The 27,660-nt window shown below is 45.1% G+C and overlaps 1 protein-coding gene across 3 annotated transcripts in view; it reads left to right on the plus strand.

Annotated features, from left to right (window-relative positions):
- The first annotated feature begins 9,636 nt into the window (after positions 1 to 9,636).
- Positions 9,637 to 27,660, plus strand: part of LOC140390319 (RNA-binding protein 4B-like) — a 156,054-nt gene continuing 138,030 nt past the window's right edge. The window contains exons 1-2 of one of the 3 annotated variants that reach the window (XM_072475377.1): positions 9,637 to 9,940; positions 12,638 to 12,944. In XM_072475377.1, the coding sequence (XP_072331478.1) occupies positions 9,836 to 9,940; positions 12,638 to 12,944 (412 nt within the window). In that variant the 5' untranslated portion in view covers positions 9,637 to 9,835. The remainder of the gene's footprint in view (positions 9,941 to 12,637; positions 12,945 to 27,660) is intronic. The other 2 variants (XM_072475376.1, XM_072475375.1) reach the window with 2 other exon arrangements.

The raw sequence follows: 27,660 nt of genomic DNA on the forward strand, positions 1-27,660 counted from the left end.
TTCGGCAGTAGCCAAGCAGTCCTAAAAACGACCGGAGGGCTGAAACATTCTGGGGAAGGGGCAATTTGGCAATCAAGTCAATTCTTTTGTGCTCAATCTCGCGTTTACCGTGCGTGATAATTGTACCCAAATATGTCACTTTGTTTTCCAAAATCTGGGCCTTTTGGGGGTTTACTTTGCATCCAATTTGCTGTAGGAGTTCCAGGAGTTCGGACAGAAGCTCGATGTGCTCTGCCTTGGTGTCTGTCTGCAGTAATAGGTCGTTCACATACTGGACTAGACATTCGGGGCGAGAAGATTTTGACCAACCATTTGCCAGCTGCCGGTGGAAAATGGAGGGGAAGTTGTGGAATCCTTGTGGAAGGCATGTCCACGTGTAGTGCTGATTTTTAAAAGTGAAGGCAAATTTGTATTGGCACGCTTTTGCCAATTGAATGGACTAGAATCCGTTACTGATGTCCAAAACCATAAAATATCGTGAGTTGAGTCCCTGTTTGAGCATGGTCTCGGGACCTGTGGCTACCGTGGGTGCTGCTGCGGGGGTGACTTTGTTGAGTTCCCGGTAATCGCTGGTCAGTCGCCATGATCCATCGGGCTTTCTCACTGGCCAAATTGGGGCATTATTAGGGAGACTACTGATCTGAGTATGCCCTGCTCTAATAAGCTGTCGATAATTTTTGCGATTTCTCCCTCTGCCTCTTGGGGAAATCCGAATTGCTTTTGGGGTCTAAGGTCAGGTCCTGTGATTTGAACGGAACCAGTCATCTGGCCACAGTCGTGTTTGTGGGTTGCAAATGCTGTCCTGTGCTTCTGCAGAACTGCCCTAACCTGCTTGTCTCTGCTAATCGTGGTCGGGTCAAACCAAAATTCGCCAACTGCGCTAATCTTGTTTGCGTATTCACCTATTGTGAGCGTTGTGGGGGCTCTTGCGGATTTTGCCATTTTCCAGACACACTGGTTGACTGGATCAAAGGACAGGTTGTGGGAATTCATAAAATCGATGCCCAAAATGTGTTCTGCTGTGTGGGGCAGGTCGGCTAAAACTACGGGGTGCTTGGTGGTGATGTTGCCGATTTCAATGGGTCCTGGGCCGGTGATGTGTCCCTGTTGTGAGTGGCCTGTGAGGCCGCTGAGGGTGATTGTGGCTGTTGTGGGCCACGTGTCTTTTTGGAACATGGTGGAGGAATTTATTGTGGTGCGGGACCCTCCTGTGTCCCAGAGAAATTCGGTGGGCTGGCCCCGTACTTTTGCTGCAACTACCGGTCGGCCGGACCTATCCCAAAGGGTGTCACAGACCCAGGTGGGAAGCCTGAACATCGTCAGTCAGTTCCGTTCAGGTCTGTCTGGTCTGAACGGGTGCTCACACTATGTATGGGCTCTGTCCTATTCTTATTCAGAGTGCCTGCCTGCTGGGCTCTCTGTGGCTTTCGTGGGGCATTGCATTCTTGTGCAAAGTGTCCTAACTGTCCACAGTTGTAACACTCCTGTGGCTTTTGTGGGGGGCTGTTCCTGCCCTCGTTCACCCATGCAGGGTTCTGGTGCGTTTTCACCGCTTGGATGTCTGCTTCTGCCTGCTGTTCCTCGGGTTTCCTAACTGCAGGTTTGTTTTGGACAGATTGCCCCAGGTGCAGGACAATCTCTTTAAAACCCATTTCTCATTATGCGCTTCTTCTGAGGGGTCATAGTTGGAACAGGCTATTTGTCCTGCCTGTGTGGCATGGGAGATAAGGGTACAGGTCCATTTGGCCATACCTTCTTGGGACAAATGGGCGTGGTCTAGATTACCGAAAACGGATGTAAAGTGAATCCACAGGCGTCCAGCAAACGCTGTGGGGTGTTCCATCTTTTCCTGCCTGCACTTATTCAGGCCTTCTACTGGGTCACCTCTGTTGTAGCCGATCGCATTTAGGATCGCTGCATGCATCTCTGCAAGGGTGCCTCCTCCTACATTCTGTGGGTTGGGAAGGGCTGCTACGACTGAAGGGTCTACACTCAAAACTGTGAGCTTCACGTGCTCATGCTCATCCAGGCCGTACATGGTCGCCTGCTGCTTTACTCTAGCAACAAAGTGGCGGGGGTCTGAGCTGGGGAGGAACGGTGTGATTTTCTCGCACGCGTCCCATAATTAGGTCACGGTTTGCTGCTAACTTCCTTCTGAACTCTATGTTCTCTTTCTCAACCTCACTTACATCGACCTTGTTCATTCAATGTATTCCTTCTACCTCTTTACGGAGTGTCCGAACGACCTCCTCTGTGCCTTGCAATTGTGCCAGACAGGACACGATTGCCATCAGCTTGCGAGCTTTTCCCAAGCTTTTCTTATGAATCTCTGACAGGTTCTCCCACCAAGTATGTCCTATACTCCCGGGTCCTGTTTCCTCATTGTTACAGAATTCACTCCAAAGGGGCCATCCTTTCCCTTTGAGATATTTCCTGATTTCCTCTTCCCAAACGGGACACTGACCTACTCTACTGCTGGTCGCTGCGACCACGAATTCTTCAGGGTTCATGAGGCGTTGCATTGCCTGCATTGCCATCTTTCCTCTCTAAATACTCTCTTAAAATTTGGAATGAGGGGTACTAAGGCATTGCTGTAATTACGGGTACGGCTTTCGCTATTTTCCGGAATACAAACTCTCAACAGTTTTTCGCAACAAAAAAGTTTTACGTTATAGCCGTTAGTTACGCCTGCATTAACATACTTCCGAATTACGAGGATTGATCAGAACTGCTTGAACATTTGTGGTTTTTCTGTTCCCAATTGGATTCTAATTCAAATTTTGGGTTTTCCCGAGTGGTTAAGCCACTTCTAAGTCGGGTCCCGTCAGAATGTCGCCAGTAATATGTTGCTAACTTTTGGTTGGCTCTTAATTCGTAATTTGCTCTATTTGTTTAACCTTTGCTCTAGAGTCGCCAGGTATCTGTATGATAGCGCCATGAGGTTCAAATTCAAGTATAACTCAACACACCAATTAGTAAGATTCAAATCAAAACACATTTATTATATACAGTAAGTCGCTACTTATGCATATAACTCTACTTTCTAGACTATTTCTATCACTAAAAGGCCTATACTTAGCTTTGGAATTGGCCCACCAGGTCAGGGGAACAAATGGCCTTTTGTTCAGGTCCTGAGTCTGCAGGATTCAAAAGCTGGTATGGACTTGTAGCTAGGAGTGCCTATCTCGTAGCGAGCGTTGACTGGAGACTTACTTGGTTGGTGCGCAGCTGGGCAGTTCACTCTCAGGGGTTGATTCGCGTTGTTGAGTGACCCTGGCAAGAAGGATGATTTGAGCTTGGGGGCTTTACTTTATAGTCCCCAGGGGCTTCCCGCCCTTTGGGGCGGACCCCGTACCTGGTTCCAAGTTATTGGACTGCGTTCCGATCACTTGGATCGATTTCTCCAATACTGGAGCGGTTCCCTGATCGCTAGGCGGTTCCTAAATGTCCGTTGGCCTTCCTTTGTCTTGGCTCCTGCTGGCGCCGAGGAGTCTGGCTTGGCCTTATTCACCTGAAGTGTATCAATTGTGCCTGGGAATCGCTCATTACTATGTAGATGGCTGCTGGTTTCAGTGCTGTCTGGTTTTTGCAAGTTCCAATACACAGGATTTCTGGACTTACTCGTTTTGGCCTGTGTTGGTTGAATTTCCCTTTAGTCTTTGCGGTTCTCCATTTTAACTCGGGAAGTGGCCAACCCAGGTGGCTACAACATTTCCCAAGAAAAGGAAAGGATCCGCGGTGGGCGAAGGACCATCGGGGCTATAAATGGGAAGGCCATGCCATGAGGCTCTACCAAGATGTGGGAGCAGAGCTAGCTAAGAGGCTTGCAGCATTCAACAAGGGCAGAACAACTTTCAATTTGGTGTGGTGTACCTTGCACGCTTCGAAGTAATCTGTGAATGGAAAGATTGCTGTTGTGATGCAACAGTGGAGGCAGACGCATTTGTACAGAAACATGTACTGGGGTCGAGCGAACTGTGAACAATATCTCTTGTGAGATGTCTGTTTGGGGGGTGGGCATGTGATATTTTTGATTTGTTGGGGTGCCTTTGGGCATTTTAGAGTTTGTTCTTCTTTGTTTATCTTAACTATTAGAATTGGATATGGGGGGGCTAGTTGGTGTTATGATTATTTGTTCTGCTTTTACTCTGAGGGGGGAGGTTGTACTCCTCCTAGAGGAGTATGAAGACAGCAGGAATTTCCTTAAGCGGGAAATTAGGAGGGCTGGGAGGGATCATGAAAAGTCTTTGGCAAGTAAGATTAAGGTGAATCCCAAAACTTTTTATTCATATGTAAAAAGCTAGACGGTGGCCAGGGAAAGGATTGGACCACTTAAGGGCAGTGGGGAAATCTATGTGTTGAGCCAGAGGAAATGGGCGAGGTACTAAATGAGCACTTTGCATAAGTGTTTACCAAAGAAAAGGACTATGTGGAAGATGATTCTTGGGTGGGGTGTGTGGATAGTCTGGGTCACGTTGACATGAAAAAGGAGGAGATATTGGGTGTTTTAAAAGACATTAAGGTAGATAGGTCTCCTGGGCCTGGTGGGTTTTACCCCAGAATGTTGAGAGAAGAAAGGGAGGAAATGGGGCAACACGGTAGCATGGTGGTTAGCACAATTGCTTCACAGCTCCAGGGTCCCAGGTTCGATTCCCCACTGGGTCACTGTCTGTGTGGAGTCTGCACGTTCTCCCCGTGTCTGCGTGGGTTTCCTCCGGGTGCTCTGGTTTCCTTCCACAGTCCAAAGATGTGCAGGTTAGGTGGATTGGCCAAGCTAAATTGCTCTTAGTGTCCAAAATTGCCCTTAGTGCTGGGTGGGGTTACTGGGTTATGGGGATAGGGTGGAGGTGTGGACTTGGGTGGGGTGCTCTTTCCAAGAGCCGGTGCAGACTCGATAGGCCGAATGGCCTCCTTCTGCACTGTAAATTCTATGTATCTATGAAATTGCTGGGGTCTTGATTGACATCTTTGTATCCTCATTGGCAACAGGTGAGATCCCAGAGAACTGGATAACAGTTAATGTGGTAACGCTGTTTAAAAAAGATAGCAGGGATAACCCATTAAACTATAGGCCGGTGAGCCTCACGTTGGCAGTAGGTAAATTATTGGAGAGAATTCTTAGGGATATGATTTATACCTATTTGGAAACAAATGGACTCATTAGCGATAGACAGCATGGTTTTGTGAAGGGGAGGTCGTGCCTCACTAACTTGATTGCGTTTTTTGAGGAGACAAAGCTATTTGATGAGGGGAGGGCTGTTTACATGGACTTCAGTAAAGCCTTTGACAAGGTGCCTCATGCAGAGTAGTACAAAAGGTGATGTCGTACGGGATCAGAGGTGAGCTGGCAAGATGGATACAGAACTGGCTCGGTCACAGAAGGCAGAGGGTAGCAGTGGAAGGGTGTTCCACAGGGAACGGTGCTGGAGCCTCTGTTGTTTGTAGTGTACATACATGATTTGGAGGAAAATGTAGCTGGTCTGATTAGTAAGTTCGTGGATGACACCAAGGTTGGTGGAGTGGCAGATAGTGTTGAGCATTGTCAGAGGATACAGCAGGACATAGATAGGTTGGAGACTCGGCCAGAGAAATGACAAATAGAGTTTAATCCGGACAAATGTGAGGTAATGCATTTTGTTAGATCTAACATAGAGGGGAAATATACCATAAATGGCAAAACTCTTCGGAATATCGAAAGTCAGAGAGATCTGGGCATACAGATTCACACATCTTTGAAAGTGGCAACACAAGTGGACAAGATAGTCAAGAAAGAATGCAGAATGCTTGCCTTCATTGGACAGGGCATCTATATCCTCCAATGTTCAGCTGCCAATCCTGCCCTTCCTGTAACCATGTTTCTGTGGTAGCCTCAACATCATAGTACTAATCAGTGCTCTACGTTCATCTACCTTACCTGCTATACTTCTGGCGTTGAAACAAATACACTTCATACCACTGCATTTGAGCAGATAGGGTGAGATTGTTGTTCTCTGATTTGTGTTCTCTATTTCCCCTTCTGTTATTATACCTTCTAAGCTAATGCTCTGGATCCTACTCCCCTGCCACACAAGTTTAAATCCTCCCGAGTGACTCCAGCAAACCTCCTAGAACATAGAACATACAGTGCAGAAGGGGGCCATTCGGCCCATCAAGTCTGCACTGCACTTTGCCCTCCACTGCTGAACCACAGAGCCAGTTGTGGTGCTACTGTTCTAGCAGCTGTTGCTTTTCCCTGGTAGGCTATACCCCCCAACAGTATCCAAAATGGTATACTTATTAGAGAAGGGGACAGCCACCGGGGATTCCTGCACTGACTGTCTGCCCTTTCTCGTGGTCACCCATCTGTCTGCCTGCACCTTGGGTGTGACTACGTCTCTATAACTCCTATCTATGATGGTTTCCACCATCTGCTCCTGTGTGCATCCAACTGCTGCGCCAACCGAACCATGCGGTCTGTGAGGAGCTGCCATTCGTTACACTTCCTGCAGATGTAGTCAAACGGAACTCTGGAAGTGTCACGGATCTCCCACATCTCACAGTTAGAGCACTGCACCCCGCTAAGCGACATTTCAGCTCTGGTTTATTTGTTTAAAATAAATACTTTTAAAGTTACAATTAACTAGGTGGTCCTTGCTGCTAGATTTCTACTGTAAAATTAAATGGGAAATACTCATCTCAACCCTCAGGTTTAGTTACTCCTCTACGTAGTGAATTCATTAGTTTTAATTAGTTTTTTTCCATATGTTTTTCAAATCTAACACAGATTCCCTACCAGGCAATCAGGCCACAGCTTTACTGTGATGTTACTTCTCAGTTTTTTTTTCCTCCCACAATTTGAAAACACAGAGAGAAACACAGACACAGAGTACCACTTACCTTTCCTAACTGCACTCTGGATTTCTCTTGCTCAGCTCCACTCCCGATGTGAAGGATTTACCGGCCTTACCTGCTACTCACCAATCAGCTCTCTCTCTTGTAGTCACCTGCAGCAGGGCAAGGCCACTCACTGGAAATTTGAGTGTAACAAATCAAGGGTTTAAAAAGCATCTCCCCCCCACCGAGCCTTGAATTCCCACCTAGCTTCAAATTCCAAGCTCCCAAACTCACTCTTTGATGTGTCTCACGCTGGCACCTGATGGCTACAAGGCCCTTAGCCTTTGGATACTGCAAAGGCTATGGCCCTGACGATATCCCGTTAATAGTACTGAAGACTTGTGCTCCAGAACTGGCCACATCACGAGCCAAACTGTTTTAGTACAGCTGCAACACTGGCATCTATCTGCAATGTGGAAAATTGCCCAGCTGTCTCCTGTACACAAGAAACAGGACAAATCCAACCCAGCCAATTACCGACCTATCAGTCTACTCTCCATCATCAACAGTGGTATCAAGCGGCACTTACTCAACAACAACCTGCTCGCAGATATTCAGTTTGGGTTCCGCCAGGGCCATTCAGCTCCTGACCTCATTTCAGCCTTGGTTCAAACATGGACAAAAGGGCTGAATGCCAGAGGTGAGGTGAGAGCGACTACCCTTGACTTCAAGGCAGCATATAACTGAGTATGGCATCAGGAGCCCTAGCTAAACTGGAGTCAATGGAAAACTCTCCATTCATTTGAGTCATACCTGGCACAACGGAAAATGGTTATGGTGGTTGGAGGTCAATCATCTCAACTCCAGGACATCACTGCAGTAGTTCCTCAGGGTAGTGTCCTACGCCCAACCATCTTAAGCTGCTTCATCAATGACCTCCCTTCCATCATAAGGTCAGAAGTGGGGATGTTTACGGATGACTGCACAATGTTCAGCCCCATTCGCAACTCCTCAGGTATTGAAGCAGTCCATGTCCAAATGCAGCATGACTAAGACAATACACAGGCTTAGGCTGAGAAATGGCAAGTTATAGTCATGCCACACAAATGCCAGGCAACGATCATCTCCTACAAGAGAGGATCTAACTACCTCCTCTTGACATTCAATGGCATTACCATTGCTGAATGCCCCACAATCAACATTCTGGAGTTACAATTGATCAGAAACTGAACTGTACTAGCCATATTAATACTGTGGCTACCAGAGCAGGTCAAAGGTGAGGCATACTACGGCAAGTAACTCACCTCTTGACTCCCCAAATCCTGTCCACCATCTACAAGGCACAAGTCAGGAATGTAGTGTAATACTTGTGTGGATCAGTGCAGCTCCAACAACACACAAGAAGCACAACAACATTCAGGACAAAGCTGCCTGCTTGTTTGCCCGCCCTTCCACAAACATTCAAACTCTCCACCACCGACAAACAGTGACAGCCGTGTTTACAATCTACAAGATAAACTGCAGTAACTCACGAAGGTTCCTTCGACAGCACCTTCCAAACCCACGACTACTACCATCTAGAAGGACAAGAGCAGCAGATACCTGAGAACCCCACAACCTGGAGGTTCCCCTCCAAGTCACTCACCACCGACTTGGAAATATACCATTGTTCCTTCACTGTCAACAACACAGGGCAACAACCTGGAACTCCCACCCTAAAAGCAGTGGGTGTACCTACACGTCTGGGACTGGAGCAGTTCAAGAAGGTTGGCAACTCACCACCACCTTCTGAAGGGCTACTAGGGATCACTAGACACTGGCCTAACCAGTGACGCCAACATCCTTTAAATGAATAATAAAAAAAGATGAAACATTAATAATACATGAAGGTGCTGCGCACCGAAAACTAGTGATTCCAAACAAACCTGTTCGACTTTACCCTGATGTTGTAAGACTTCTTACTGTGCCCACCCCAGTCCAACACTGGCATCGCCACATCATTAATAACATGGACAAACAAGTTGATTATCAACATACAAATCCCACATGCCTCGAGCAGGTAACAAGAATGATCGATTTCCCTGACGGCCAGAGCCTAGAGAAGGAAAATTCAAATCACTACTGCACGGTTGCTTCACAGATTGTCTGTGTAGAGTCTGCACCATCTCCCCCTGTCTGCCTGGGTTTCCTCCCACAGTTCAAAGATGTGTAGTTAGGTATTGCCCTAAGTGTGCCAAAAGGTTGAGTGGGGTTATGGGAATAGCGTGGAGGTGTGGGTTTAAGTAGGGTGCTCTTTCCAAGGGCCTGTGCAGACTCAGTGGGTCGAATGGCCTCCTTCTACACTCTAAATTCTATGAACCATGACACAACAATTGAAAGTCTGTGGTTTGCACAATGCCCTCACGGGTGCTTGAAGTGAGTGATTATTTAAGCGTATTCTTTCCTCGGCGTTTAGTCGCAATTAAAAAAAAAATTTCAGTGATACAACAGCATAGCACACTAGTTTTATTTTTCACTTTTCTGTAAATTATTACAACTCGTCCGCTTCCCAACCCAGCCCGCCAAATGTTTGGCAGTTTACAATTCAAATCTCAGTCATCTCTTGGCGGCAACCAGCACCAACGACATTGTTAAAATGGGAGAACTGGGAGGCGGGATGACGAACCTGGCCCGATGATTGATAGGTCCGCCGCCAATCGGAGCATGGGAGGGGCGGTTGGATTAGGCCAATAGGCGCCAAAGACGGTCAAGATGACCGATTGACGTGAGGTCCTATCCAATCACAGCGCGGGGTGGGCGGTAACCGGGAACGGGGGGAAAGGGATCCGCTCCGCCATTTTGTTTATTCCTTCGGCGGGCGAGAAAAGTGAAGCTGAAAGCTTCTGCTTGGAGATCTGTGTCTTGCGTTTTTCCACCCATCCTCCTCCTCCACCACCACCACCACCACCACCACCTCCTCGTTCCTACTCTTTTTAACTCGAGGTTTCTCCTTTTCTTGGTAGAAAGGGCGTTGAAAAAAAAAATGGTGAAGATTTTCGTGGGCAATCTGCCACGGCCGACGACCTCAGATGAGATCCGGGCCCTGTTTGAGAAGTACGGCACGGTGAGCGAGTGCGACCTGATCAAGGTGAGAGCGTGGCTTGGACTCAACTGATAGCAGGAGGGAATCGGTTAAATTGGCAACGGAAAGGATCAGTTAATGTGGGAAGCGGGGGGTTGAGTTACTGTGGCAACGTGGGGTTCAGTTACAGTGGCAATGGGGGGGGGGGTGGGGGTTGAGTTACAGTGGCAATGGGGGGGTGGGGGTTGAGTTACAGTGGCAATGGGGGTGGGGGTTGAGTTACAGTGGCAATGGGGGGGTGGGGGTTGAGTTACAGTGGCAATGGGGGGTGGGGGTTGAGTTACTGTGGCAATGGGGGGTAGGGTTTCAGTTACTGTGGCAACGTGTGTTACAGTGGCAAGGGGGGGGGTTCAGTTACTGTGGCAACATGGGGAATGGTTCAGTTCCTGACAATGGGGGATTTAGTTACCATGGCAACGCATGGGGGGGGGTGGTTCAGTTACTGTGGCAACGGAATGGGAGGTGGTTCAGTTACTGTGGCAACGGAAGAGGGGGGGGCAACTGGAGGGGGTGACTCAGTTACCATGGAAAGGGGGAGGTGACTCCGTTACTATGGCAATGGAGGAGGGTGACTCTGTTCCGATGGCAACGGAGGGCTCCATTGCTGCGGCGTGGTGGTGGGGGGTACTTGGTTTCTCACAGGCGCTCTGCTGCTGAGTTATGGGTGTGGGTCCCCCTGACAGGTTCCTGCAGCCATCCCCCACGACTGGTGCTGGCCTTTGGGCACGCCATAGCTCCACAATCCACTTCCCTTTTCCTTCCTTCAATACATTTGATCTGTTTGCGTTGGATTTCTAATCTCTTGATTTGCATTCAAAGCTATAGAAATGTCCTAATCAATACGGTGCTCCGCGGAGTTTCCTCCCACAGTCCAAAGATTTGCAGGTTAGGTGGATTGGTAAATTGCCCTTTGTGTCCAAAAAAAGGTTAGATTGGGTTACAGGGATAGGGTGGAGGTGTGAGCTTGGGTAGGGTGATCTTTCATTGGGCCAAATGGCCTTCTGCACTGTAAATTCTATGATGTATAATACTTTTTCCTGCGCCACACTCCACACCCTACATTTCAGCAGCACCAACAAGACATTGGCAGTTCAGCCACTTTTGATATGGGCAGTGAGGGCAGCAGAGATTTTGACATCAGTGGAGAAAAATTGCTCACAGCGCAACCAACACTTGGGACAAGGATGGATGGAAAGCGCTCAGTCTTGTTGACAAGTGGCCAATTGTTTCCACCCTTCAACTAGTTTTATAATCTTTATCTTTAATAGTAATAATCCTTATCCCCCTCGGTCAGATTAATCCTGGCTTTCTACAGATCTGATTTTGACCAGCAGCCTTTTTGCTTGCAAACCTGAGCATCACATGTGAGATTTACCAGGTAGATAAAATTATGAGGGATCTCTAGAGTGATCAAGAGATATAAACCTGGGTCTGGAACTCGCTGCTTCAAGGGGCGGTGGTGACAGAAAACCACATGACTTTTAGAATATGCTTGGATATATACTTGATGGACTGTAACGTACAAGGATGTGAACAAGAATTGGAAATTGCAGAGAGGACGGTTAGTTCCTTTTTCTTCTCTGCAAAGATATGATGGATCAATTCTTCTGACTTAGTAATAGAAGCAGGAAGAGTCCATTTGGCCCTTCAAGCCTGCTCTGCCATTCATTGTGATGATGGCTGATCATCAAGTTCAATACCCTGATCCAGCCTCCTCTTTCCCCTGCCTGCCCCAATATCCCTTTAGCCCCAATAGCTATATCTAACTCCTTGAAATTACACAATGTTTGGGCCTCAACTACTTTTTGTGGTTTTGAATTCCACAGATTCACCACTCTCTGGGTGAAGATATTTCTCCATGCCTCAGTCCTTAAAGGTTTACCCCTTATCCTCAAACTATGACCCCTAGTTCTGGACTCCCCGCCATCAAGAACATTCTTTCTTTCTGAATCGACCCTGTCTAATCATGTTAGAATTTTAGGAGGACCCTCTTAATCTTCCAAACTCCAGTGAATATAACTTAACTGACTTGGTCTCTCCTGGGATTGCGACACTCTCATATGAGGAATCAGCCTGGTAAACCTTCGCTGCACTCCCTCCATAGCAAGAGCATCCTTCCTTGGATAAGGACAGCAAAACTCTCGCTATGAAGGCCAACATAGCATTTGCTTTCTTTACTGCCTGCTGTACCTGCGCACTTACTTTCAGCAACTGATGCTCAAGTCTCACTTGAGTATCTACCTCTCTCAATTCAAATAATACAATTCAAATTATTCAAATAATAATCTGCCTTCCTATTTTTGCGACTGAAGCGGATAACCTCACATTTATCCTCATTATACTGCATTTGCTCACTCACTGCCTGTCCAAATCCTGCTGAAGTATCTCTGCGTCCTCAAAGCTCAGCCTCCCACCCAATCATTTGCAAATGTGGAAATAATACATTTAGTTTGCTTCCAAATCATTAATATATAATGTGAACAGTTGGAGTTCTAGTACAGATCCTTGAAAGTCTAAATACACCACGTCCACCGGTATTCCCTGGTCACCGTGTTGTCACTTTATCAAGATACTGATGATTGGTACATATATATTGTCCAGTGAAACACACCATAATTGACATTGGAGGAAGAGATTTTAATCAGACTGTCTGGAGATTTGTTAATCTTGCACATCTAATTTCAACATCTTACCCCTGAACAGAACTATGGCTTTGTGCATATGAAGGATCGGGAAGCAGCAAAGGAGGCGATTGAGAACCTGCACCACTACAAGTTGCATGGGGTCTCCATCAATGTGGAGGCTAGCAAGGGTGTGTCCAAGATATCTACCAAACTGCATGTGGGTAATGTGAGCGGTAGCTGCACCAGCCAGGAGTTGCATGCCAAGTTTGAGGAGTATGGACCTGTCCTGGAGTGCGATATCGTTAAGGACTACGCCTTCGTGCACATGGAGAGGAGTGAAGATGCCATGGAGGCCATCAGGGGGCTGGATGGCACAGAGTTCAAAGGTGAAATTGATAAATTGGTGTGGCCATTCAGTGCATTGAGATGTTCCGATTAAACGTCAGTGGATGTACATGAATTCCCAGTCAAAGCTGCAGATAGTAGGAGTGCTTTCAGTAATTAGGGTGTTCACCCAATCACGGAACACCCCATGCAGTGTCTAAGCTTCTCCAATCTTTCAGCATGTGGCCTGGTTGAGCATTTCTGTGTTCCACCAATCTCATCTGAAGTCTTAATTGGGGCTCAGACTAAGAAATGCTACCCCAAAGAGTAATGACACAATTGTTAGTTTTATGAGTTTTTAACTAGGTGATTGCAAGGGGGAAATATTGTTCAACAACATGATATGGGAGAAACAAATCGGGTCCAACAGTTCTGTAATTGTGTATTTGCTTGTTAATGGATCATTTCATTTGCTACATAGAAGCTTATGTACTTTTTAATTGCACTCAAATCAACCAGTGCACTGGAGTTGGCAGGTCTCACAGGAGTGGGCAATGGGGAGGTTGGCTGCAAACATTTCCCCTAGCTGTATTGCACTTGTAACAGCTGGAGGGATGTAGTAACAGTGGCATGGATCTTTCAACTGCATAATAATCGTGCCTGGCACTTCTCAAATAGTGATTGAACTCATTTAATAGCTTGCTCTCTCCATTTTACCTACCATGCAGTCAGCTTTTCATTTACTAAACTGATACCTCAGGCTCAGCATTTTCTGCTGATGCAGTGCCATGTATGTAAACACATAGTGCGCTGAGAAGCCCCTGTCATTTCAAATCTATTGTAGGATTGCTTTGGAACAATCAATACAGCTAAAGTTAGAGAAAAGCTTTCATAGGGAGTGGCCGCTACCCCAGTTTGAAATCATGTTGCAGCCTCGCTGAGTTTGCTAAACTGAGGCTGCAAAGGTCAGTTTGTGCAGTGTCTTCATGTCTGTTTGGGATAATATTGAGAATGCCCAAATTTCATGGAGATTCCTTGCAGCAGGGAGCTAGTTCTGCCCGTCATTTGTGGGTTGGGTGTGAGTGTATTTTTTTCCTTGGTTAGAGTCTGCTACCAGGCAAGTTGCCAATTAGCTTCAAAGTTAAACTCGTTTTGCTGTTTCACAGTAACATTTCATATAATTTGCCCTCTTTTTTTTCCGTCACCAAGATGTAGCTATCTCTTTATGTTCATTGTGATGAATATTAAAAGTAATTTGACAATATCTGGTGAGTGTGTTGCACTCTCCTTGGCGCTGAGTTTCCTGCATAAACATGAGTGGTTGAACCTTCTGCCACTCGGAGATAAGAACTTTCAGCACAATCATATGCTCCCCATCAGCACCTTTGATGATCCAATTGTAACATATTTTGTATCTTAACATGATGTGGAAGCCATTTTAAGTTTTGAATGTGTTACTACTGTACTTGATCAGAGATCTCTTGTGTCATTCGGCTGGTGCGTGAGGAAGAGTGACCTGTAATTATTGTTATATTTTAACTGAACTCTGCGTAGAATATCACTGATTAGATGCCTAACTAAAACTGGGTTCTTTTTGGGGGGGGGGGTGTAGTCTTACTAAAATAAGAAATTTTGCTACGATACTGCGGGATATAATGCATTCCATTTCAATTGCTTCCCATCAGCAATAAACATTTGCAAGGGTACAGTGTGAATTTAATGTGTTATAATACCCTCTGCGTTAAGGATGGGTGTCAAACTCTTGTATTGTGGTCCTCATTATTGGGCTGGTATCTGACATGAGCCATTTCCAAAGTTATTCAGAATTCATGTTAATTTCTCTCATTTTGGGGCATAAAACGTGCTCAATGTGCATCAGTTTTGGCGATGAGGTTCGACACTTATTCTGTACCAGAGGCATGACCAACACCACATTAGTTACGTGTGCTTTTAGGAACCTTTCTGAAGTTGTCGGGGTGGATGGAGAGGTGGCCAGTGACTGCAAATGCGAGGAAAAATTAGACGCAGCATGTTCTGTGTTAGTTTTTGCAGTTGTACTTTGGCCCTGAATGTCTTGAAAATGATGGTGAAATTATAGTGAATTAAGTATTTGTCTAGTAAACCTTTTCTGAACCACTTCCAATATCCTTACATTCCATAATTAAGAGCACAATACTCCAGATGCGCTCTCATCAATATACTGTATAACTGAAGCATAACCTCCCTAATTTTGTATTCAATTCTCCACACAATAAACAATAACTTAATTTCACGCTGTATCGCCATACTAACCTTTTGTGATTCATGCACTAGCGCACCCAGATTTCTCTACATGTCAAAGCTCTGCAATCTCTCACTATTTAGACGATTTTTAAAAAGTCCTTACAAATGAACTATTTCACATTTTCCCACATTATACTCTATTTGTTCACTCACGAGTATCACTTTTGTAGCCTCGTTATGTCTTACAACTTAATTTCTGACCCATCATTGCGTCATCAGCAAATTTATCTACCATACTCTCAGTCCCTTCATTCGAGTCTTGCATAAATTGTACAATATTGAGGCCCCAGCATGAGCACTGTATCACTTGTCTTGCAAACCAGCAACACGTCCCTGGTATTACGTCTCTACCATTTCCTGACTTGCAGTTATTTCTGGGATGTAACTTGTATCCTCTGTAGTGAAATAGATACAAAATATGTATACAATTCATCTGTTAATTCATTATTTCCATGTTAATTTCCCAGAATTGCGGTCTGTCTGACCAACACTCGCTTTGTTAACTTCTTTTATACATATTTATAGAAACTGCTGTCTGTTTATATTTCAAGATTTTTTTCTTACTTTTGCTTCCCTCTTTTTAATCTTTCAGTCATTCGTTGCTATTTTTTACATCCGGCCCAATTTTCTGACTTTCCATTCATCTTTGTGCAATTATATGCGTTTTCTTGACATCTCCGAACAATAGCAGGTTTGTCTAGCCAGCTCTCGTGCTTTGTCACCATACTTTTCTGACAAATGGCTATTAGGTCATGCTGCTTTTCTTTCCATTTGAGCTAACAGTTCAAGTGTTTTTTTTTTGTTTCAATGCTGCATGCATTCAGATATCGAACCATTATTTTTGTTCTTTTTATTCGTTTTGTAACTTCTAGTCTTATCTGTTGACTTTACTCTTGGATTTGTAAACCCTATCTCTTCCTGTCACGGAATCTTGTATCATTTCCAATATTAGTACCTTTCTTTCTTGCCTTGCCTCTACTCTTCGGCTTCCTAAATTTGATCCCTTGCCACCACAAAAATCCTCTCTACTTTCTTGATTATGCAGTTTGTTGGAACACTGGTCCCAGCATGGTTTGGGTATCAACTATCTCAGTGGTACAGGCCCCATTTTCCCCATTACTGGTGCCAGTGCCATGCAAACTGCAACCTACTCTTGTATCACACCTGCCTTTGAGCCCACACATTAATTTCTCTTTTTCTTAAATAAATTTAGAATACCCAATTATTTTTTTTCCCAGTCAAGGAGCAATTTAGCGTGGCCAATCCACCCATCCTGTACACCTTTAGACTGTGGGGGTGAGACCCACGCAGACACGGGGAGAATGTGCAAACTCCCCACGGACAGTGACTTGGAGCTGGGATCTGGGTCCTCGGTGCAGTGAGGCGACAGTGCTAACCACTATGCAACCGTGCCACCCACACATTAATTTCTCTAATATTATTTTCCCTATGACAATTTTCAAGTGGCTCATGTAATAATCGAGAGAACTTTTACCTGTTGAACTTTTGCATTTTAACTTGGTACTTAGCTCATTCTGACTATTTAACCTCCTTCCTCATCCTGCCTATGCTGTTCGTACGTACATGGACCACCACCACTCCAAGCTTCTTTCAAGCCCTGAATGGATATCCGAAACCTTGGTATGGTGGCAGGCATCGTAATCATTGCTGTAAAGAACAGTTTCAATCCCCTACTACCAGTATGTTACGTTTGGCTTCCCCCGCTTGAACTGTTTGGTGCATTAGTGTACCACGGTGCCAAGTTCAGTTAGCTCATCCGCCCTGCAGCCCTCATTCTGTCAAACAAGCTGAAATAACCTCAACTCTGGCAAATCTCCCTTCCATCAAATGCCAAACCAACCTTTCAACCCCTGGTCTTGTTCTCCAACCCAACTCTCTCTTATTTTCTCATCCAATATAGAATGATGGTGGGGGTGGTGTTGCTGGATCTCTCTCTCTTTCTCTCTCTGTTTCTCTTTCTCTCTCGCTCTCTCTCTGACATCAAGACAGCATCTCATTGATTATGCCACCAAGGAGCCCTAGCAAAAGAGTCAATGGGAATCGGCGGAGGGGAGAAGCGAGGGAAGGACTCTCCATTGGTTGAAGTGATAGCTGGCACAAAGGAAGATGGTTGTGGTGGTTGGAGGTCCATCATCTCATCTCCAGGACATCACTGCAGGAGTTCCTCAGATTAGTGTCCCAGGCCCAACCATTTTCAGCTGCTTCATCAATGACCTCCCATCATAAGGTCAGAAGTGGGGATGTTTGAAGATGACTGCACAATGTTCATCATTCGTCACTCCTCAGATAATAAAGCAGTCCTTGTTCAAATGCAGCAAGACCTGGACAATATCCAGGCTTGGACTGACAAGTGGCAAGTTACATTCACGCCACACACGTGCCAGGCAATGGCCATCTTCTACAAGAGAGGATCTAACCATCGTCTTGACATTCAATGGCATTACCATCGCTGAATCTCCCCATAATCAACATCTTGGAGTGAAATGGAATACTCTCCACTTGCATGGATAAGTGCAGCTCCAACAACACACGAGGTTCTGCACTATCCAGGACAAAGCTCACTTGAATGCAACCCTTTCCACAAACTTTAAATCCCTCTACCACCAACGAGCAGTGGCAGCCATATGTACCATCTACAAGATGAATTGCAGGAACTCGCCAAGGTTCCTTCAGCAGCACCGTCCCAACCTATGACCACTATTATCTGGAAGGACCAGAACAGCAGATAGCTGGGAACAACAGCACCTGGACGCTCCCCTCCAAGTCACTCACCATCTCGATTCGGAAAAAACGCTTTCCTTCATTGGGGTTGGGTCAAAATCTTGGAACTCCCTCCCTAACCGTGCTGTGGGTGTACCTATCTATACCTCTGGGACTGTTCAAGAAGGCAACTCGACATTACCTTCTGAAGAGCAATGAAGGATGGGAAATAAATGCTGGCCTAACCAGAATCCCCTAAAATTAATTTTAAAAACCATCGGCTCGAATGGAACTGTCTTCAGTGACCACTAACTGAAAGCTTTTTTTAGATTTTGAAAAAGAAAATTCCCCCAATTATGTCGCAATTTAGCGTGGCCAATCCACCTACCCTGTGGGGGCGAGACCCACACAGACACTGGGAGAATGTGCAAGTTCCACATGCACAGTGACCCAGGGCCAGGATCGAACCTGGGTCCTCAACGCTGAGAGACAGCAGTGCTAATCACTGCGCCATTGTGCCATCAATAATTGCTGCCTGTGATGAAGTGAAACCTGAATTAATGTATAAAATACAGTTAGCACAAGTTATTTATTACCATGGTTTAAACTAAGTCACTAATCTTTGTATCCAATGAATCTTATGTGTTATTTCCTGATACTGTTTTCATGTCGCTGCACTTGTGACACTTCAGTTGAGTCTCATAATTTGATTGATTGATTTGATTTAGAACATAAGAACTAGGAGCAGGAGTAGGCCATCTGGCCCCTCGAGCCTGCTCCGCCATTCAATGAGATGATGGCTGATCTTTTGTGGACTCAGCTCCACTTTCCGGCCCGAACACCATAACCCTTAATCCCTTTATTCTTCAAAAAACTATCTATCTTTATCTTAAAAACATTTAATGAAGGAGCCTCTACTGCTTCACTGGGCAAGGAATTCCATAGATTCACAACCCTTTGGGTGAAGAAGTTCCTCCTAAACTCAGTCCTAAATCTACTTCCCCTTATTTTGAGGCTATGCCTCCTAGTTCTGCTTTCACCCGCCAGTGGAAACAACCTGCCCGCATCTATCCTACCTATTCCCTTCATAATCTTATATGTTTCTATAAGATCCCCCCTCATCCTTCTAAATTCCAACGAGTACAGTCCCAGTCTACTCAACCTCTCCTCGTAATCCAACCCCTTCAGCTCTGGGATTAACCTAGTGAATCTCCTCTGCACACCCTCCAGTGCCAGTACGTCCTTTCTCAAGTAAGGAGACCAAAACGGAACACAATACTCCAGGTGTGTCCTCACTAACACCTTATACAATTGCAGCATAACCTCCCTAGTCTTAAACTCCATCCCTCTAGCAATGAAGGACAAAATTCCATTTGCCGCCTTAATCACCTGTTGCACCTGAAAACCAACTTTCTGCGACTCATGCACTTTATTGTCACATGTGCCAAAGTAGAGTGAAAAGTATTTTTCTGCAACCAATGGAATGTGTATAGTGCGTACATAGTAGACAAAGAAAGTAATCGACAGAGTACATTGACAAATGATACATCGTCAAAGTGATTGGTTACAGTGCGGAACAAGGGGCCAAACAACGCAAATACATGAGCAAGAGCAGCATAGGACGTCATGAATAGTGTTCTTACAGGGAACAGATCAGTCCAAGGGAGAGTCGTTGAGTCTAGTAGCTGTGGGGAAGAAGCTGTTCCTCTGTCTGGATGTGCGGGTCTTCAGACCCTATGTTTTGCCTGATGGAAGGGTCTGGAAGAAGGCAAAGCCTGGGTGGGAGGGGTCCCTGATAATGCTGTCTGCCTTCCTGAGGCAGCGGGGGGGGGGGGGGGTGTAGACAGAATCAGTGTGGTTGGCAAGCTTGTGTGATGCATTGGACTGAGTTCACCACACTCTGCAGTTGCTTGCGATCTTGGTCTGAGCAGTTGCCATACCAATCTGTGATGCAGCCGGATAGGATGGTCTCTGTGGTACATCTGTAGAAGTTTGAGAGTCGATGCAGACATGCTGAATTTCTTTAGCTTCGGTAGGAAGTCAAGACATTGTTGGGCTTTCTTGACTGTTGCATCAACGTGAGTGCACCAGGGCAGACTGTTGGTGATGGTGACCCACAGGAACTTTAAAGCTATCAACCATCTCCACTTCGGAGACGTTGATGGGGGGAGGGGGGGGTGGCATCGAGCTACGCTTCCTGAAGTCGATCAGTTCCTTGGTCTTTACGACATTTAGAGAGAGGTTGTTTTCGGTACACCATGTAACCAATTTATTTCAGTAGCCTCATGTCATTTTTGTTCGATAGTTTGAGCTGTTCTTGGCTCTCTTTTTTGAAGAATTGCAAATGTGAAACAATTTGATTATGGGTTATGTCCTGAATTCCTGTTGCATGTGATCAGTCATTTATTTTGTGTTCATCATCTTGTTAGCTTCCTGTATTGAGGGTACATTGTGAGCGCACTCCAGAAGTCTGCTGTGTGGGAAGTGTGTTGGTTTGTGATTGTCAGGAGTTGGTGCAGTTAGTGCCCAGTCCTATTTGTTGACATTTGACCCAAGGTCTTTCAAGTTGAAGATATGTCTAATTTGAATCCTAATTCCCTAATGAAAGTTACTTTTTGCTCTTTGAGGACAATTTGGTGTGTCTGGATGCACTTGGGTCTGGAGATCAATGTCAGGGTACTGTTGTCAGGGTAATTAACTAACCGTGCATTTATTTATCAGCTTCTGTAACCTTCCAAAATGCACTACCACTGATGGAAGTACTTGAGTGTAGTCACTTGTAATGTAAAAAATGTTCCAGCCAATTTGTACATGGTCAACTCCGAGATTTGACACTGGAATGGTACCAGATAATCTCTTTTACTGATGTTGTTGAGGAAACATGTTGAACCTTTCTGCGGTAATTGAATCTTGTACATCCACCAGAGAGAGGAGACTGATCCTTGGTTTAACATCTCCTCTCTGAAAGATCATGCAGTGTTCGCTATGTTCTGCACTGACCTGTTAGCCTGTTTTTGGAGTAAACTTAAGTTTGAATGCCACCACTACTCATCTACTTCTCTCACAGACCAAAAACAAGAGCATTGACTTCTGCTGTAATTTTATCTCTGCAATCATCACACATGCTGTCTTTTCTTGTCAATCTGTCAAATGAGGCTGCTTGCCTCATTTTCCCTTTTTATCCCTCCATTTTTTCCTTTATGCCTGTCCTACATCTTCATTGATTGTTAATAATAATCTTTATTGTCACAAGTAGGCTTACATTAACATTGCAATGAAGTTACTGTGAAAAGCCCCTAGTTGCCACATTCTGGCGCGTGTCAGGGTACAGAGGGAGAGAATTCAGAATGTCCAAATTATGTAACAGCACGTCTTTTCGGAGAAAAGCGGAGGAAACCCACATAGACACAGGGGGAACATGCAGACTCTGAACAGACAGTGACCCAAGCCAGGATCAAACCTGGGATCCTGGCACTGTGAAACAACAGTGCTAACCACTGTGCTACCGTGCCGCCTGGTTCTTGGATCTCTTAAAAAAAATTATGGCATGCAGCAACTTTCCTTTATGCCTATCCTACTTCATTAACTGTTCTTGGATCTCTTTGAAAAATGACAGCATATAGCAACTTGTTAGAACTGAGCACTAGACGAGAAAGAATATGGGCCAATGGGATATTCAATATGTGTGAATTGAGTGGGAAATTGGGGTAGGATTCATGTCAAATGGGAGCTTAGACCAGGAGGGATTGGAGTTGAGTGGAAAGGTATTGGACTCAGCTACACAGTTTGTTTGGTGGGGAGAGGGTGGGGGGGGGTGCAATCATACCTAGTAAGTGACTCAAAAGGTTACCATTTGGGAAACTTGACGTAGCTTTAATAAAAGGAGCCAGAGACTTAAATTGCAATTTTGCTTTTGGATGACTATATAGAATCGATTTTAATCGGACTGTGTCTTCTTATCTCTAACAAAAAAAATATAAATGACTCTAGGTGAGTTGCAGGAAAAATCATTTTTTCTGCTGAGAAGGCAGATGAAGTGTAAATTGGATTGGGAGACTGGATTGGATTAGGAAGGACACAGGAGGAGAGGAATGTTGCTGGAAGAGGATGGAATCCCAAGTGTGAGATCAGACGTGAGAACCAGCAAAGAATTAGCTTATGCTAACAATGTAACCTTTAATAGGGACTTACTGCTGTCTCAGCATGGAGCTGCACAAGGAGGGTGTAGGGGAATTAAAGCATTGGCACACCTCGGAAATGATATGGGATTAAGGAATCAAATTGCCTGTCAAAATGTACCTATGTATTTGAGGTTCATAGGAGATAAATATTGAAGTTATGTAAGTGAAGGATTTTGTGGAGTTAGCACCTGGGCTGGAGGGTCCTTGTAAGTCAGCCCTGGAGATTGTGGTTGCAGAGGAATTTCGCATGCGAGTGCATGGGGAAGAGTTTTCGTCTTTTATGTCGTTTATCTCAAACTGAGCCTGGTTAACAGTTAGGCAGGAATTTATGAGCTATTATTGAGCTCACAGAAAATGTTACCACATCTGTTGGTAGGGTGGATGGGTGGTTTAAGGTTATTGTCTTGAAGTGACAGCGGTGCTGGTTGCTACTGATGACAAGTCCCCAAACCTTTTGGCTGTTTTGAACATGAGTAGAAATGTCTTCAATCAGAGGGTGGGTAATCTATGAAATTCACTACCACATAATGCTGTGGAGCCCAAGTCACAATGTATTTAAGAAAGAAATCGATTTCTTGACAATCATCAAGAGATATGGGGAGAAAGTGGGAGTATGGCCTTGGGAGAGGATCAGCCAAGATCATGTTAAATGGCAGAGCCGGCTTGATAGGCCAAATGGCCTACTCCCGCTCCTCATTTCTATGTTTCTAAAGTATGAGTCCAAATGGTTACAGGAGGACAGCAGAGAAAGAAAGGGAATCATTGCTCAAGCATAATGTTTCCATTGCCTGGTATGTGATGGTACCATCTGTTTGTGAGTCCACGAACCAGTCAAAGTGTAGTTGATGTTCTTCCCATTGATCTCTTTGATTATAAGTTTGTGTATGGTGCACAGAGGCCATTCTTTAAAAATAAATTTTTTAGAATTGTTTTCCAATTAAGGGGCAATTTAGCATGGCCAATACACTACCCTGCACATCTTTGGGTTGTGAGGGTGAGATCCACTCAGACACTGAGACAATGTGTAAACTCCACATAGACAATGAACCGGGATCGAGATCGAACCCTGGTCCTCAGTGCTGTGAGGCAGCAATGCTAATCACTCCACCACTGTGCTGCCCTACACATGGGCCATTTTAATTGTTACACAATGACAACATTTCAAGTCTCAATGGGTTTTTAAAATGCTGTGAAAACAAGATGGTGACCTAGTTGGGTAGAGGAATTACAAGTTTAATTTGTAAGGCTACTTATTGGCCAGGACCTGTAGTTGGGACGAATAACACAGGAAACTTTGGGGTGCTTCCAAAAAAAATTTGCTGCAAGAAATTGATGAGGAAAGAGAATGAGAGCAGCCTAAGTTGAGGCACAAAAACAGATTGTAAATGTTGGTTTTCTAGATATGTAAATAGGAAAAGATCAGTAAAAATAAATGCAAGTCTGTGGTGAAATTATTGGGCTATATTTGCTGCCAGTGCAGCCCATTGCTGTGTTACTTCGTGATGTCTTTGCCTGTCACAGTGGGCAGTGGCCAAGACCAAAGATGGTGCTGCTCAAATCATCACAGCACTATTTTGACGGTGGCCTCTGAGTCCATAGAGTTCCAAATCCACTAGACAGAGAAAAAAACTTGGAACATAACAATGTAAGGGCAGTACGGTGGAGCAGTGGTTAGCACTGCTGCCTCACGACGCTGAGGTTCCAGGTTCGGTCCCGGCTCTGGGTCACTGTCTATGTGCAGTTTGCACATTCCCCCTATGTTTGCGTGGGTTTTGCCCCACAACCCAAAGATGTGCATGGTAGGTGGATTGGCTGTGCTAAATTGCCCCTTAATTGGAAGAAATTAATTGCGTACTCTACATTTATCAAAAAAACCCATAACAATATGAATATGTATTCAACAAATTACTTAAAATTGTGGCTTCACTTTAACCCGCGAGGGACTGGATTGAATAGAGTATTAGCAGCAAATTCCCAGATTTTAACCTGTTTCATTAAATGTGTTACTTTCCTCGCATATGAACTTTCCCCAGTTTCAAATTCACATGCAGCATTTCTAGAATAATTTGGTTTTACTTTGTCACTGAGGAGTGCTACGCATCATTAAGGTGTACTGATGTCACACTGGGGCTAGGCGCAGCAGATGTCCTGTCTGCTTTTCTGTGCATGTATGGGCCTGTACATAGTTACAGGCTGGTGGCCGTCTTGTGTTGGCAGGAGACACCGTGCAATTATAACAGGAAATAAAGAAAGGCTATTTTCAAAAACAACCCCGTTTTAACACAGGCACCCAATCATACAAAAAAAGAATAAAGCAGTGCAGCAGGAAAGCCATATTTAATTATTAAATTTGGCATGATATTGATCAACATCTAGTGCATGATATGAATTTTTATAAGTACTTTATATAAATACTATTGTTTTATGCACTCACCAGTGAATTATTTCCGCTGTACTGCTCCAGCTCATGGACCTTGGCAAGGAAACAGAAGAGGTTCAGGGTCTTGAGGTGACTGATCTTGGAACCAGATCATTTTTCAGCACCAGGGCGACTGAGTTGGCTTCAGATATGGCTTAACAGACTATTATCTGAATGGCCATAAATTCGGAGAGGGGAATGTGCCATGAGATCTGGGTGACCTTGTACACCAGTCACTGAAGGTAAACTTGCAGGTACATCAGGTGGTATAAAGAAGGCAAATGGTATGTTGGCCTTCATAGCGAGAGGATTCAAGTACAGGAGCATGGCTGTCTTGCTGCAATTACACATTGCCCAGATAAGGCCATACCTGGAATATTGTTTGCAGTTTTAGTCTCCTTATCTGAGGCAGTGCAGCAAAGGTTTACCAGACTGATTCCTGGGATGGCGGGCCTGACGTGTGAGATTGAATCAGTTAGGATTGTGTTCGCTGGAGTTCAAAAGAATGAGGGGGGGATCTCACAGAAACCTACAAAATTCTAACATGGCTAGACAGGATAGATGCAGGAAGGATGTTCCCGATGGTGGGTGTGTCCAGAACAAGAATCGCAGTCTGAGGATACGGGTTGGACCATTTAGGACCGAGATAAGGAGATATTTCTTCACGTTTCTATGTAACCCTGCATTTGAGCAAGTGAGCCTGAGTTCATAATTGGGATCGGGCTTCAAGGCTCAAATGGGTGGTGCGGTAGCACAGTGGTTAGCACTGTCGCTTCACAGCTCCAGGTTCGATTCCCGGCTTGCGTCACTGTCTGCAGAGTCTGCACATTCTCCTCGTGCCTGCGTGTGTTTCATCTCACGGTCCAAAGACATGCACGTTAGGTGGATTGGTCATGCTAAATTGCCCTTGATGCCCAAAGGGGTTGGGTGGAATTGCTGGGTTACCGGTATGGGGCGGAGGTGTGGGTTTATGTGGGGTGCTCTTTCCAAGGGCCAGTGCAGACTCAGTGGGCCGAATGGCCTCCTTCTGCACTGTAAATTGAAGCATCTACAAGCTGGAACCAATACCCTGGAGAGAGAGAATGTGAGGCTCAAATCAGACACTTTGAATATCTTTAAGGCAGAGTGGATAGATTCTTGGTGAGCAGTGGTTGATAGGCTATTGGGGGTAAGTGGAACGTAGATTTGAGGTTACTGTCAGGTCATACATGATCTTATTAAATGGCCTATTCCTACTCGTCCGTAAGGCAGCACTGCCAAGGCCTCAGTACTGTTATAGGATGCAGTGTTTGTAGAAAGGGAACCTGACCTGGACTTTACTGCTGGTATATGGTGCAATCTTGGAAAAGGAGGAGCTTGGTGTGGAACTTGGAACTGTTGCATGGCGCAGTCTTGTCGGAGGGGGTGGTCCATGTAGGAGGGGGTGCTCAGCATAGGTCTTGATGCCGGTGCAAAGTACAGTCTAGGAGGAGGAAGGCATTGGCTTTCTTGCTGGTGCTGGGTGCTGTCCCAGACGTGGGATTCTTGCCTGGACCTCTAGTTCAATGATTTTGGCGTAACGTAGTTTTCAACCAGACTTCAGTGGTTTACCCATTTCATCTTAAAATTTATTACTCTACTTTATTTCTCATGACCCTATTTGCTTTTTCTGCATTTCGCAGTTTGGTAAGCAAAATATTTTATATCTGTCTTCATGACAAAGAAATAATGGAGTACCGAGGGATCCAGCAAGAATGAAGAACATAATGAAATCATTCTACTCTCGATCATCAGTAAGGTGATGGAAGGGGTCACCCAACAGCACTGTCATGCGGTATTTACTTTCAAATAACCTGTTCACTGATGCTCCGTTTGAGTTCTGCCAGGGAGGGTCACTCAGCTCCTGACCGCATTACAGTCTTGGTTCAGCATGGACAAAGGAGCTGAATTCAAGGTGAGGTGAGAGTGATTGCCCATGATATCAAATATGACATCAAGAAGCAGAGTCGATGAAATGAGAAATGAAATGTAAATCGCTTATTGTCACAAGTAGACTTCAAATGAAGTTACTGTGAAAAGCCCCCAGTCGCCACATTCTGGCGCCTGTTCGGGAGGCTGGTACGGGAATTGAACCGTGCTGCTGGCCTGCCTTGGTCTGCTTTCAAAGCCAGCGATTTAGCCCTGTGCTAAACCAGCCCCATGGAAATCTGGGAGGGCAACCTTCCGCTGTTGGAGTCATATGTGGCATAAAGGAAGATGGTTACGGTGGTTGGTTGACAATCATCTCAGTTCCAGCACGTTACTGCAGGAGTTACTTATATAGTGTCCTTCGGCTACTTCACTATGACCTTCCCTCCATTATAAGGTCAAAAGTGGAGATATTCACTGATTTGTGAAATGTTCAGCATCATTCATGACGACTCAGTTACTGAAGCAGTGCATGTCCAAATCCAGCAAGCTGTGGACAATATCCAGACTTGGGGTGACAAATGGCAAGTAACAATCATGCCTCACAAGTGCCATGCAAGGACCATCTCCAACAAGAGAAAATCTAACCATCCATTCTGGATGGGAAGGGAAGTCTTCCTGCAACTGTACAAGATACTGATGAGACCACATCTGGCATACTGGGAGCAGTTTTGGTCCCCTTATTTAAGGAAAGATATTTCATTGTGGCAGTTCAGAGAAGGTTCACTGGGCTGATCCCTGGTATGGAGGGATTGTCTAATGAGCAACGGTTGAACAGGTTGGGACTCTACTCATCGGAATTTAGAAGATTGAGAGGTGATCTCACTGAAACATAAGATTCTTAAGGGGCTTGGCAGGGTAAATGCTGTGAGGATGTTTTCCCTCATGGGGAGAGTCTTAGACCAGAAGGTATATTATCAGAATAAAGAAGTACCATTTAAGTTTTGGATGAGGAGGAATTTCTTCTCTCAGATGGTCATGAGTCTTTGGAACTCCTTGCCATAGAGAGCTGTGGGGGTGGAATCCTTGTGTATATTTAAGACTGAGATGGCTAGATTCTTGATCAGTAAGGAAATCACAGGATATGGGGAAAGGGCAAGGAATTGGATGTGATGAATGTTGGATTTATTCAACAGGGGAACTGGCTCCTGTTTCTATTTCTTATGGTCTGATGTTCAGTGACATGACCAGCACTGAATCCCCCACTATCAACATTCTGGGTTTGCC

This window comes from Scyliorhinus torazame, chromosome 14, assembly GCF_047496885.1.
Source record: "Scyliorhinus torazame isolate Kashiwa2021f chromosome 14, sScyTor2.1, whole genome shotgun sequence".
Taxonomy (NCBI): Eukaryota; Metazoa; Chordata; class Chondrichthyes; order Carcharhiniformes; family Scyliorhinidae; genus Scyliorhinus; species Scyliorhinus torazame.